Genomic DNA, 12,889 nt, shown 5'->3' on the forward strand with positions numbered 1-12,889 from the left:
TGGGATAAATAAATGTGAGATAAAAGTTTTTTTTTATCTGTAGCTTGAACAGTTTTTAATACTGTTTCAGCGTTAAGTAACGCAAGTCATGTTAAGGAGAAAATTAGGGAATATTTACATGGTAATGAACAATAATGTTTAACATTTGTAACGTGTAGAAAGAATGGTGATGATTTAGTGAGTGGTGGTGTTTAAAGAGAGGTGATGTTTAGTGAGAGGTGGTGTTTAAAGAGAGGTGATGTTTAGTGAGAGGTGGTGTTTAAAGCGAGGTGATGTTTAGTGAGAGGTGGTGTTTAGTGAGAGGTGGTGTTTAAAGCAAGGTGTTTAGTGAGAGGTGGTGTTTAGTGAGAAGTGGTGTTTAAAGCGAGGTGATGTTTAGTGAGAGGTGGTGTTTAAAGCAAGGTGATGTTTAGTGAGAGGTGGTGTTTAGTGAGAGGTGGTATTTAAAGCGAGGTGTTTTTTAGTGAGAGGTGGTGTTTAAAGCGAGGAGATGTTTAGTGAGAGGTGGTGTTTAAAGTGAGGTGATGTTTAGTTAGAGGTGGTGTTTAAATCAAGGTGATGTTTAGTGAGAGGTGGTGTTTAAAGCGAGGTGATGTTTAGTGAGAGGTGGTCTGGCTGAGTGAGCTAGCGTTGGCTAGCATTAGTTTGCAAAACAGCAAGCAGTAACTGAGTAATCAAGGTTAAAAGTTAACTCTTGTAAAGATGTAAAGCGAATGTTACCACACCACACAAAATTGCTAGCTAGCCAAAGTTAATAAGAGTTTACAGCCAAGGAAATTGTATTACCTAAGGCATGTAGCTAATCATTATTGGATGCCCAATTTAGCCTAATTTAAAATCCAATGAGTAATTAGTAATTTTGTTATTAACTTTTTTCACGGTTTTCATTCAGCCTAAATACCCTATGTCTTTCAAAATTGTTTTCCACTCATTCAATCTGGGAGAGTTAGACGGAGAGTTTGGCCAGTGGCCATGTCAAGCATTCCTTAACTACCTTACAACTCATCAGTAACAACCCAGATTCAACATATACTTTGAGTATCTGCAAAGATGTTTCATTTTTAAGAAGAACAGGAGTCTCAGACACCACTGATTAATTAAATATGACACTGCACAAAAGGTCTCATTCAAATTGCATCTGATATCTGATCAGAGGACTATGACCTTGTGACCTTGTGACCTTGTGACCTTGTGACCTTGGACAAGGAGTGAGAAGTAAGATGTTAGCAGACAGGAAATGAGATGAGATGGGGGTCGATGAGGTGGGGGTAGACAAGAGGGGAAGAAAAGGACATTTAAGAAACATAAAAGGACAAATGATTGCAATTAGGACCGTTTGAGATTATTCTCATACAGCAATCAACTCCTTTCTCTAAGATGAAATGGATCATATCTGTGCTTAAGAAAAAAGAAACATTTTGTATTTGTCATCACATTTATTTTATTTTTGTAATCTTTAGTTTCTGAAAGATTTTTGTGGATGTAATAAACATTTTGGGAATATTTGTGTTGATAGCATTGCGGTGCATAATTGCTCTTGCAAGAAATGAAGCTACTGTAGTGATCAGCCCGTAGCGTGTTCCCCTCCATTTCAGCCAAGCAGACACTGAGTGCCAGGCGTTTCAGTTTCCCCAAATTGAAGAGGGAGTCAATAAGAGACAGAGAGAAAGTGAGTGAACGAGAGAGGGAGAAAGGGAGACAATACGAGACAACGAGAAACAGAGAGAATAACGGACAAAGAGAAAGAGAGAGAATGAGGAAGAGGGAGAGAGATATGCTAATAGGTAAACAGAGACAAAATGAGAGAGATGGGGGTTTGAGGGAAGGAATTAATGGTGGAGGGGGTGTGAGGTGTCTGGTGGCTGTAACCTGAGCCAGACCCTCTCTGTTATTCTAGAGAGGCTCTTTGTGGTGTGTTGATAACCCCGACATGATAGTGTAGCAACATAACACAGCTGATGGGTTTAATTAAAGCCTGTAATAAGGAATGGGGGGGGGGGGGGTATGGAGAGACATGTACAGTATACCACAGAGACAAAGAGAGACAGATAAAAAGAGAGAGACAGAGACGGATACAAAGAGAGAGAGAGAGACGGGGAGAGAGTCAGAGAGACAAAAGCTGTCCAAACAAGCCACAAACAACACTTTGAAAGCAAACACACTTTCATGCTTCTTCGTTCCCGTTACGTTGCCGTTACGTTACGTGTGCAGCGACTGAGCACGGTTCGGCTGAGGAACCTAATTATTAGGCTCTTACCGTCAGCGTTGTGTTGATTAAAGTCATACTGGACAGTACGGAGCTCTTAGCTTACAGCAGTGAAGTCGCCCAGTCATTGAGAAGGACTGTTTGTTACCTCGATTTATTTATTGCAGGTTTACTAATATCTTGAGTATTTGACTGCATATCTGCAAATGGAGCAGAATAAAATAAGCATGGGTTATGACACCCTCCTTGAGTCCTGTCTACGGCACGATGTACAAGGAGTAATCTACCTACGTAGAGAAATTCAGCTTGAACGAAAATGTCTGATGCACCCAGATTCCTCCCTGCACGAACCATAACCTCCACCCTGCTTTAATTTCTTGAAAAACATGCCGTATGGAAGCAGGAGATAACCAGGACTGTTTCCTAGGCTGAAGTTGCGGGGGATGGTTGGGTGGGTGGGTGGGGTGGGGGGGTGGGTGGGGTGGGGGGGTGGGGTGGGGGGGTGGGGGGGGGGTGTACATGCAGAAATCACATTTTAGACGGACCTCTTCCAGTAGGCAGTTACGTGCCCACTAGTGACGGGGCAGATCCGTCATCAGCACACCCCCACACCCCCCCACCCCCAAGCCACTCCCCCCAACCCCCCATGCCCAGTTGGATCGTCCCGCCCTCTGCGGGTCGGAAGGCCCGTGTGGAGCCACTGCCTTCACCTGGTTTTCTTTTCTACTGACTCAAGGTGTGTGTATGAGTGGATCGATAACATCGTTCGTATCGGTTAACACTAGGGTGTCGGGTCTGAGGGCTCAAGAGCCCGTAACGTGGGCCGTGACCTTCTATTCAATTATGTGGGAAACACTTTTAACACAAGGGGATGGGTACTGTGTATCAAGCTCGCTGCCATAGGTATTGCTATTAATAATATCGCAACGGTGGTGTTGTTGTTAGTAATATCGTATACATAATCGCGTGATGGCAGTGAGTTACCCCAGTGGAACAGAAACGCCAAGACATCGTATGTGGTTCCTTAATGAATAGGTAAGCCAAGACCTGGCATTTCCCGTCCGAATTTTTATTAGTGTCCTGAAGACGCAACATTGAGAGAATGACGTTGGAATCAGTATTACTGAAAGTCATTAGCCAGATATGGCGGTACGGACGCCTTGCACTACTGAGCGGTGCCAGATAAGTCCTGTTTGTGACACCGCCTAGCGCGTTGTCGTTGTGGAAAATAAGCCGGGTGCCAAAAAATATAGCCTGGAACGCTTCCCAATCAAGGCCGCTGTCCCTCTCCTTCCATCCCCACACCAACTGTCTGTGCATCTGTTTGCTTTAAATGAAAAGTGTGTTAAAATGTGTGTGGAACTCTCTGAAGACCTCCGCACTTAATTAAAACGGAACAGAATGGCGGTTTCCCAATCAGCACACGGATTCCTATACAGTACACAAGTCCTGGTCAGGACCCCGGTCAAAGCTAGTGCTCTGAATAGGGAATAGGGGGCCGTTTGGCACGCCACACAGGGTTTGCTACTTCTTTACCCAGAATACATTGGGAAGTAAATTCCCAAATGGAATGCTAACTCTATTGATCAAGAAACAGCCCCCCTCCCCACACACACGTATGTATTGTATATAATAAAATATGGCATTGAGAAACGATGGAGACGCCTTTGTTGAAGTCGCTGCCAGAGGACAGATTCTGGCCTATATGATCCATCAAACGAATTCATACGTACATATGCCATTGTCTAGATTAGACATTTAAAGGGGAAGCAGGATGTATTAGCTGATGCCTACTCTTCTTTACCCCTTTCCCCTCTAAAAGTCTCTGTGTACTGTACATGCAATCTCACTCTGAATGGAATATGAATTATTTATCTTGCAACTATTCAACTGGGAACGTCCTTGATATTTAAATTTTATCATCAAGGGCATCTCACCAGGCTCCAGAGTAATGTAACTTGTAACGTACACATTATCCACTAGCGCTCCTGTATGCAACTAAACATTTGATGGAGAAAATTATTTTCATTTATTGGAAAAGTGTTTTTCTACTATGGAAAACGATATATATATATTGCCCACGGTTGTGTCAACAAGCTCTTTATTCTTAAACGATAACATGCTGTGAAACTAAGAGACAACGTAATATTCTAGTGAACAGCAAAAAGCGGGTCATTTCCTCACGAAAATGAAAGGGCGTTGATGGGCAACGCTAATGCAAATCCTGCAGTGAAAACGTGTGCAGAGCCTGCGTGTGACTGTTTGGGACTGAAGTCCGCTGGTACCGTCAGTGCTGATCGTGGCAACGTCATTTCACTATGCTAGCTAGTAAGATAAGCGATGACTGTGCAAAGTGTTAGAGCCTTTTATGGTTTAGTTCTGCCCAGGCTTAGAAGAATGTCTGCTTGAAACTGAGATTATATACCAAATGGCCCCCTATTTCCTACATAGTGTTCTACATTTTTGCTAGGGCCTCTGGAGGTATGGTCGACATTAGTGCGCTATAATGGGAATAGGGTGTCATTGGGAACTCGCCTAAGTGTTAACAATGCTTGGCGCATTACCTCACTGAAAGATCACGGAGATGTGAGTTCTCCCCGAGGATTTGACGAGGGACTCACTTCACACAATGGTTCATGTTTACAGCAGACAAGTTAGTTTCCTTCCAACAATTATGAGGGAAATTGAATCTCCGGAAATGTTCGTTTACTTGTCCATTAGACCAAACAATAACACGATCCCTGAAGGTTTACAAAAACATCTGTCTTCAAACGACAATTTAGAAAATTAATATCCACGCTATGTCAGACAATGCTTGGGACAAAGTAAATCAAATGGAAGCAATTCCATTTTTTCCCTTTCATCTATTCACGGTCAGTTTTAGCCAGGGGATGAAAGCAGGTTAAGGGTTGTGTTCATTCCAGGTCTATAGCACTCCTTTACAATAAGTAATAAATTGCAATTACAACTTCCTTGGTTGTGACCAGATTGAGGCATATTTTTGTGGTGGTTTTGGAGTTTGTTTCTTTCATTTGCCACTATTGTTACTCAACATTAACCAGTTTAAATGGTTTGATTATTTTGCAGCATTGTGGAAGCTAATGGATTGACTTGAAATCTCCTGGTTCTTCCTCAACATCGCACATTTAAATGCATTATTAGATTTGATCATTTTGGTAAAAGCCACAGTAGATTGATGATGGGTTGATATTAGGTAATTGTGCCTTAATACAGTGCATACAGTTATTTACTAACATTTTATTAGAAAAGAGCTCTCTGGGAACCATTTTTTCCTTGAGTGTTTTTTTTCCTGTATTTTCCGAAAGGATTTGTTTGAGAGATAAATGACCAATCCTGTGCAGGGGATGACAGCCTACACAAAGATGATATTGAATTGATTTCTGAAATGTTGCAGAAGTGACTGTTTGATGTATATGCCAAGACATGAATCATAAAAATTCTATTAAAAAGCCCTTGAATGGCTGACACCAGAATATTATTTGTGATGATTAATTTGACTCAGTCATTACAAAAAGAGTCAAGTCAGAGTGTCACAGACAAAATTGCTTTTTCGTTCCCTATTGAATTTCCCGTGTATTTAAAAAAAAACATATCCCACTCTAGAATATCTAATCATATCTTCTGTATTGCAGCACACAGCGAGGTAGACCTATTGATAAAACAGGAATACATAGATATGCATACATGCTGCATTGAACATACATAAAATCAAATAAGGTTTCTGTGTGTCTACTTTAGGGTCGTGTGCAGTTACTACAGGTACACGATGGAGGCGTTCTAGTCTGAATGGCTACCGTTACACAGTTAACTAAACACAAGAGTTTTATTATGCTGTAGTTAGGGTCAAGGAGGTCATTGGGGACTTGGTGCTGATTTATAGTCTCAATCATGTTTATACATCTTATTTCCGAGGAGCTTGGGGTTGCACAAGTTCTTCATTAAATAACGTTCTGTTCGCTCCGTGTCGGTTCGCAGAGCTACTCCGGACAGGGCGGAGGCGGCGGTGGGAATGGAGCGGGAGACGAGGACTACGAGATCCCCCCCATCACCCCCCCTAATCACCCCGAGCCCCCCCTTCTCCACCTGATGGACCCCGAGTCCAGCTACCTGTGCCACTCACTGGGGCCTCACCACAACGGCCTGCTCAACCCCTACAGCTACCCGGAGCTGCCCGCCCTCATGATGTCCAACATGCTGGCCCAGGACGGCCACCTGCTCTCCGGCCAGATGCCCTCGGTGAGTCCCCCGACAAGCAGTTCCCTCCGGCGCGCCGTCCCCAGGTTCAAGACACCATTTCAGGAAGCGTTTTAGTGTGTACTCGTTTCGGCTTTGCGTGGGTTTCTATGGAAGCTGCGGACCAGTGTCGAGGGCAAGCTTTGCCAGCCGTGTTGTCAGAGGGGTTTTGGTGTTTCTGTCGTAGTGTTGTGTCTTCCGGTGTCTGGCGGAGTGGTCCATGGCTGGGTTAGTTGTCTCTTGTCTTCAGTTTGAAATAGATAAAGAAAAAATGAAATTTTCGAAAAAGAACTATCGGCATATTGGCAAATCATTTGATTCAGAACAAAGGTTGTTGTTAGGCTTTGGGAAAACATTTTTAAAAATCCTACAATGCCTACCCTTCAAATTGAATACTGTTTAAATATGTTAAATTGCACAAGTTTTTTGACCTGCAACAATATTTAATATCCAGCGAAAGTAGGTGTTGAACAGAGCAGTACAACCGTCACTCATACAGTAAAAATATCTAAAGAAAGGGAGAATAGGTGTTGAACAGGGCTGTAAAATTGTCTCTCATACAGTTAAATACCTAGTGAAAGGGAGAATAGGCAGAGAACAGAACAGCAGAACTGTCTCTCATACAGTTTGTGGTGGCTGCCCTGACAGCTCTGACACACAAAGGTTTGTGGGTAAATCCATCACAGTCATATCTCTCTAAACACTGAGCACCAGCCAACCTATGAAGCGTCCAATATGAATAACACTCCGATTGCCATATGAATACAACCTCCCCAGCCCTGTACCCGAACTGGTTTGGTGTGAAACTGCTTCAGTGTGTCCTAAACGATCATCCTTCTATAATTGCCTTTCATGAGAAAGGCAGAAACCATACGTTGTTTCTATGTGTCTGCAATAAGGTCCCCCTCTATACCACTGCGGAAACCTATCCCAAATGGCGTCCTATTGTCAATGAGTGCATTACTGCATATGCAGAACATGCTGTTTGGGATACACTGTAGATGTTTCTCGTGGTACCATGGCACCACACTGGAGCCGCCTGTGTAGAGAGGAGAGACACTTCTGTCTGCCGGGTCAGAAAAATGTACAGTCATTTTAGCTGACAGAATCTAATCAGAAATGTTCATACAGAAACCAAATAGAGACTGCGGGTTCAAGTTAATAACTTAGGACCATTGAATAGTACACATGTCATGTTGTCACATTACCGGTCCACACAATTATGGCTTTGGAAATGGCGTCCGCGCAAGAAAAAAAACCCCTGATTTTTTGCTTTTCTATTACTGTGGTGAGTATTATCCATACAGTCAATATGGGTATTGGATATTCCATGAAAGCATAATGGTGTTTCTTTGAATGATGCCATGGGGAGTCCAATGTGGCGATTGAGAGGACATGCACGGAGGTCATTCCTTTTCATTGCTACGCTAAACGGGATGAGACGTTCAATAATTCCAGTGTCCTTTGGTCCTCGAAGGGCCCTAAATAAAAATCCTAGTGTTATTTATTTGTTGTTATTCACAGCCTTAGGTCTCTTCCACTTTCAGCAGTTGCTACAAATATTCTTGATCCCTAAAGATGTTTCCGGTGAGTATATTTTCTGTTTGTCTAGTTAGACAGAAGGAGAATCCATACCGCCATCATCTTGAAAACCTGATGCACAGTGGGGAGAACAAGCATTTGATACACTGCCGATTTTGCAGGTTTTCCTACTTACAAAGCATGTAGAGGTCTGTAATTTTTATCATAGGTACACTTCAACTGTGAGAGACGGAATCCAAAACATAAATCCAGAAAAACACATTGTATGATTTTTTAATAATACATTTTATTTTTATTGCGTGACATAAGTATTTGATCACCTACCAACCAGTAAGAATTCCGGCTCTCACAGAACTGTTGGTTTATCTTTAAGAAGCCCTCCTGTTCTCCACTCATTACCTGTATTAACTGCACCTGTTTGAACTTGTTATCTGTATAAAAGACACCTGTCCACACACTCAATCAAACAAACAGACTCCAACCTCTCCACAATGGCCAAGACCAGAGAGCTGTGTAAGGAAATCAGGGATAAAATTGTAGACCGGCACAAGGCTGGGATGGGCTACAGGACAGTAAACAAGCAGCTTGGTGAGAAGGCAACAACTGTTGGCGCAATTATTTGAATAATGGAAGAAGTTCAAGATGACGGTCAATCTCCCTCGGTCTGGGGCTCCATGCAAGATCTCACTTCGTGGGGCATCAATGATCATGAGGAAGGTGAAGGATCAGCCCAGAACTACACGGCAGGACCTGGTCAATGACCTGAAGAGAGCTGGGACCACAGTCTCAAAGAAAACCATTAGTAACACACTACGCCGTCATGGATTAAAATCCTGCAGCGCACGCAAGGTCCCCCTGCTCAAGCCAGCGCATGTCCAGGCCCGTCTGAAGTTTGCCAATGAACATCTGGATGATCCAGAGGAGGAATGGGAGAAGGTCATGTGGTCTGATGAGACGAAAATAGAGCTTTTTGGTCTAAGCTCCACTCGCCGTGTTTGGAGGAAGAAGAAGGATGAGTACAACCCCAAGAACACCATCCCAACCGTGAAGCATGGAGGTGGAAACATCATTCTTTGGGGATGCTTTTCTGCAAAGGGGACAGGACGACTGCACCGTATTGAGGGGAGGATGGGTGGGGCCATGTATCGCGAGATCTTGGCCAAAAACCTCCTTCCCTCAGTAAGAGCATTGAAGATGGGTCGTGACTGGGTCTTCTAGCATGACAACGACCCGAAACACACAGCCAGGGTAACTAAGGAGTGGCTCCGGAAGAAGCATCTCAAGGTCCTGGAGTGGCCTAGCCAGTCTCCAAACCTGAACCCAATAGAAAATCTTTGGAGGGAGCTGAAAGTCCATATTGCCCAGCGACAGCCCTGAAACCTGAAGGATTGGGAGAAGTGTGTGCAAACCTGGTTAAGAACTACAGGAAAAATATGATCTCTATAATTACTTAAAAATCATACAATGTGATTTTCTGGATTTTTGTTTCAGATTCCGTCGCTCACAGTTGAACAGTACCTATGATAAAAATTACAGACTTCTACATGCTTTGTAAGTGGGAAAACCTGCAAAAAACACATGCAGTGTATCAAATACTTGTTCTCCCCACTGTACATACGCGGTAGCTATACATACGCAGTAGATAGTCATCTGCACAGCATCGCACCGAAGGCAAGGAGTGTATTTGCATGTGATTCATCACAATATTCATGTGACTTCACGTTTGATCGTGACCTTTACACAGATGACACTGGATGATTGGTGATTCAATATCTCTGGTGTGTCTGTTCCAGAGTCAGCCTAGTGAAACACCTCATGGTATTAACGTTTCAGATGCCTTGCGCCGTGTAGCAGCAGAGGCCATCTTAAATCCAAACAGTCTATCTCTAGTTGGCTCAACCTAAACAGTTGCAAAATGTAATTTGTTCGGAGGAGTAAAAAAAAAAAAAAAACGTATGATTCTGATTCCTAGTGCTATGGTTTTTACAGTGATAACGAACTTACAACATCTTCCAGAATGGCCAATCAGATGAGAAATGTATTGTTCTTTGTATTTATTATACAGTGTGTAAAGTATCGTTCTATATTTTGTAGCGTAAAAACATTGGTTTATTATGATACATACTGTATGTACGGTGTATATGGTGGTATTCTTTATTTATTCGTATTGTGTCGGAACATGGTGCAGGGAGGTTTTATGGGTTCTTCTTCTTCGTCTTCTTCTCCATAAACAATATCTGCTCCCGAAATGGATCCACGGCATCTGGAGGTCAGGCCTTATATTCAATCTTGAGCACATTGGGAAAAAAAAATCCATTAGGTTTCATCTTTCCTGCCTCAGCCATTCTATTGTGGCGCTGCAGTTAGATCTGTTTTCATCAGGCAGATTCAATACGTTTACTGGGCAATGAAAAGAGTGCAATGGGTCTGGATCTCTCAAGAAAAAAGAGCAAGGAAAGGGAGAGAGAGAGAGAAAGACAGAGAGAGAGAGAGAGAGAGAGAGAGAGGGGGGGGGGGATATTGTGGAGATGGAAAGTAACTCTCATTCTAAACAAGTACAGTATTTAGCATTAAACATTTAAAAATAATATTCAGGATTCAAGTGTTAGATCTTTAAAAGATGATGCTGTTCAGGAAAATAGGTTTAGCTGGTCCATGTGTACATACTGGAAGGGTTATGGGTTTAACACCAAGGCGTGCCAAATCCAGTTAACTAGCAGAACGATGGATCAAAGTAGCAATTTGCAGGTATCACTTAAGGTGGCGTGTTCAGGACTATACTTTGCATATAGCTTAGTTTGTTATCTTGTCATATTATTATATATTGTATATATTATTTAGAAATTGTGTTTCAGGCCCAGCTGTCTCATGGGATATATAACATTTAATGTGAAGAACCAGTAGATGAGGCTGATTCCAATTAGATTGTCCTGTAATAGTTAAAGCTAACTGTGTTGTTAGCTAAAAGCAAATGAGCTGATAGCTGGTAATATTAGCTAAAAGGTATGAAGTGTGAGGACATCCACTTGTCAGTATGCGTTGATGGCCTCTTCTTTCTGAACACTCACATTCCACCCTGTGGGCTGATGGGTAATCTCTGGATTCATCCCTGCAGACTTACATTGTCCCTATACTCTCAATGAATTGTTACCTTTTTTAAAACGCAGTTGAGCGAGCCCGAAACTCAGTTGAGCCCTCTTACTGAAACAAACTGAAACACTCGTCAGCGAGACACAAATGCAAAGTGCCGCTCCCCTCATCTACACAGGTACTGTCCTGTTGTCAGGCCTGAAACAGGCAATTGACTGTACTTTCCTCATGTCGTCGAGAGCCATATTCAGTTCATAAGGGCCATAGCTGGTTTTTTGTGTTGTGGTCCTGAGCCCCTTGTGGACAAACCCAATATCTTCCAGAGAGGCTTTTCTCTGATGCCTGGATTCAGACGAGGTATGCCCGCCACTGTCTCTGTTAAAGCGCTAACCGTCATAGCATCCTCCTCGAGCTAGCGTCATTCTTTGGTTTGTGAATTTGCTGCAGACGTGCCCTTTTATCTGCTCCTGAGCAGAGTGATAGTCATACCCCAGTCTATTCACGCCCCTGTCCCTGGTCGGCGAAAACGGTGGGGGGGACTCGTTGTTCTGGAAACCATTTCTGAACACATTCTAAGCCGATGCAATACGCACGTCCATGTTTGGTCATGGAATCGTTGTCATTGTGAATGATTCATCTTTGATTGGCTGTTACATTTTATGATACCTTAGTCGTCGTCAACAACATTGGAGTGTGCATACTGAATAGCTATCTGAATATGTATCACGTTGGTAAATGAAACCAGAGTATTTTTCATTGTTCCCTTTTATTTCCATTTCACAGTATTAGCCCCCGCTAGCATGTTGTGCTAAAATGCTGATGTACCCTGTTTTTAAAGGAGGCATATGGACAATGAGGAAGGTCAATACACTGGCCCCCATTGTTGTGAAAGTTAATTAACTATATTATAAGGAGGTAACATAAGACGCAGAGGATGCTTTTATTCAGCTTGCTGTTTTGTATCACTCTATTGTTCCATTGTTTCAAATGGTGGATTGTATTAACAATCCTTTAATCTTCTGACTATTATTCTGTAAATTAATTGAATGGAATTAATCCTGACCCGATTGTCATGTTAAAGGTAGCAGCTAGTTGGGTTTTTGGTCTCTTGGGCTTATGGCAGGTGTTGGCTAAGTGTATGTGAATGAAAGATGAGACGTAATGTCAACTTCATTTGTCCCAGACAAGCCTAATGAATTAATGATGAGATACTACAGTTGCATCTTAATGTGTTTCCTTTAATGCGAGCTTTCAGTAACTTAACTACATCTGTGGAGAAGCGGTGGGATGATGCAAAGTAAATTAGCAAATGGATAACACATTTAGAAAATAAATGGCTGGACTTTATTATGTGATTCTTAAAATAACAAACACTGAGTGCATGCACGCCATATCCAGGTTTGGAAACTAAGTTTGATCATAATTGGGGCAAGATGATTTCTTACTCAGTATAATTTCAATGAAGTAATTGTTTTATTAATATAAACTAATGAAGTCCAATTCACTGGTCCATGTGATCAAGACAAATCTCTATAGTATCTAAAAAAGATATCACATATTACTTTATATCAACAACATGTTTTAAGTAGCCTAGTACAGTCCTAAATTGATGTCCTGGGTTAATAACTTAGATAATATATAGTACAGTCCTTAAGTGATGTTCTGGGTTAATAACTTAGATAATACATAGTACAGTCCTAAAGTGATATTCTGGGTTAATAATACATACCCCAATTTTCCGCCATCCTTTTTCTGTGGAGGTTCAGGTGTTACAGGAATGGATTCTAGGCACCGCAG

General features: G+C 42.3%; 1 protein-coding gene across 7 annotated transcripts in view; it reads left to right on the top strand.

Moving 5' to 3' along the window:
* The window catches only part of tox2 (TOX high mobility group box family member 2), a 104,522-nt gene that overhangs the window by 64,776 nt on the left and 26,857 nt on the right, over nt 1-12,889 (top strand). For all 7 annotated transcript variants that reach the window (XM_029114128.2, XM_029114130.2, XM_034287316.1 and 4 more), the window contains one exon: nt 6,203-6,463. In XM_029114128.2, the coding sequence (XP_028969961.1) occupies nt 6,203-6,463 (261 nt within the window). The remainder of the gene's footprint in view (nt 1-6,202; nt 6,464-12,889) is intronic.

This window comes from Esox lucius, chromosome 17 (genome assembly GCF_011004845.1).
Source record: "Esox lucius isolate fEsoLuc1 chromosome 17, fEsoLuc1.pri, whole genome shotgun sequence".
NCBI classification, from domain to species: domain Eukaryota; kingdom Metazoa; phylum Chordata; class Actinopteri; order Esociformes; family Esocidae; genus Esox; species Esox lucius.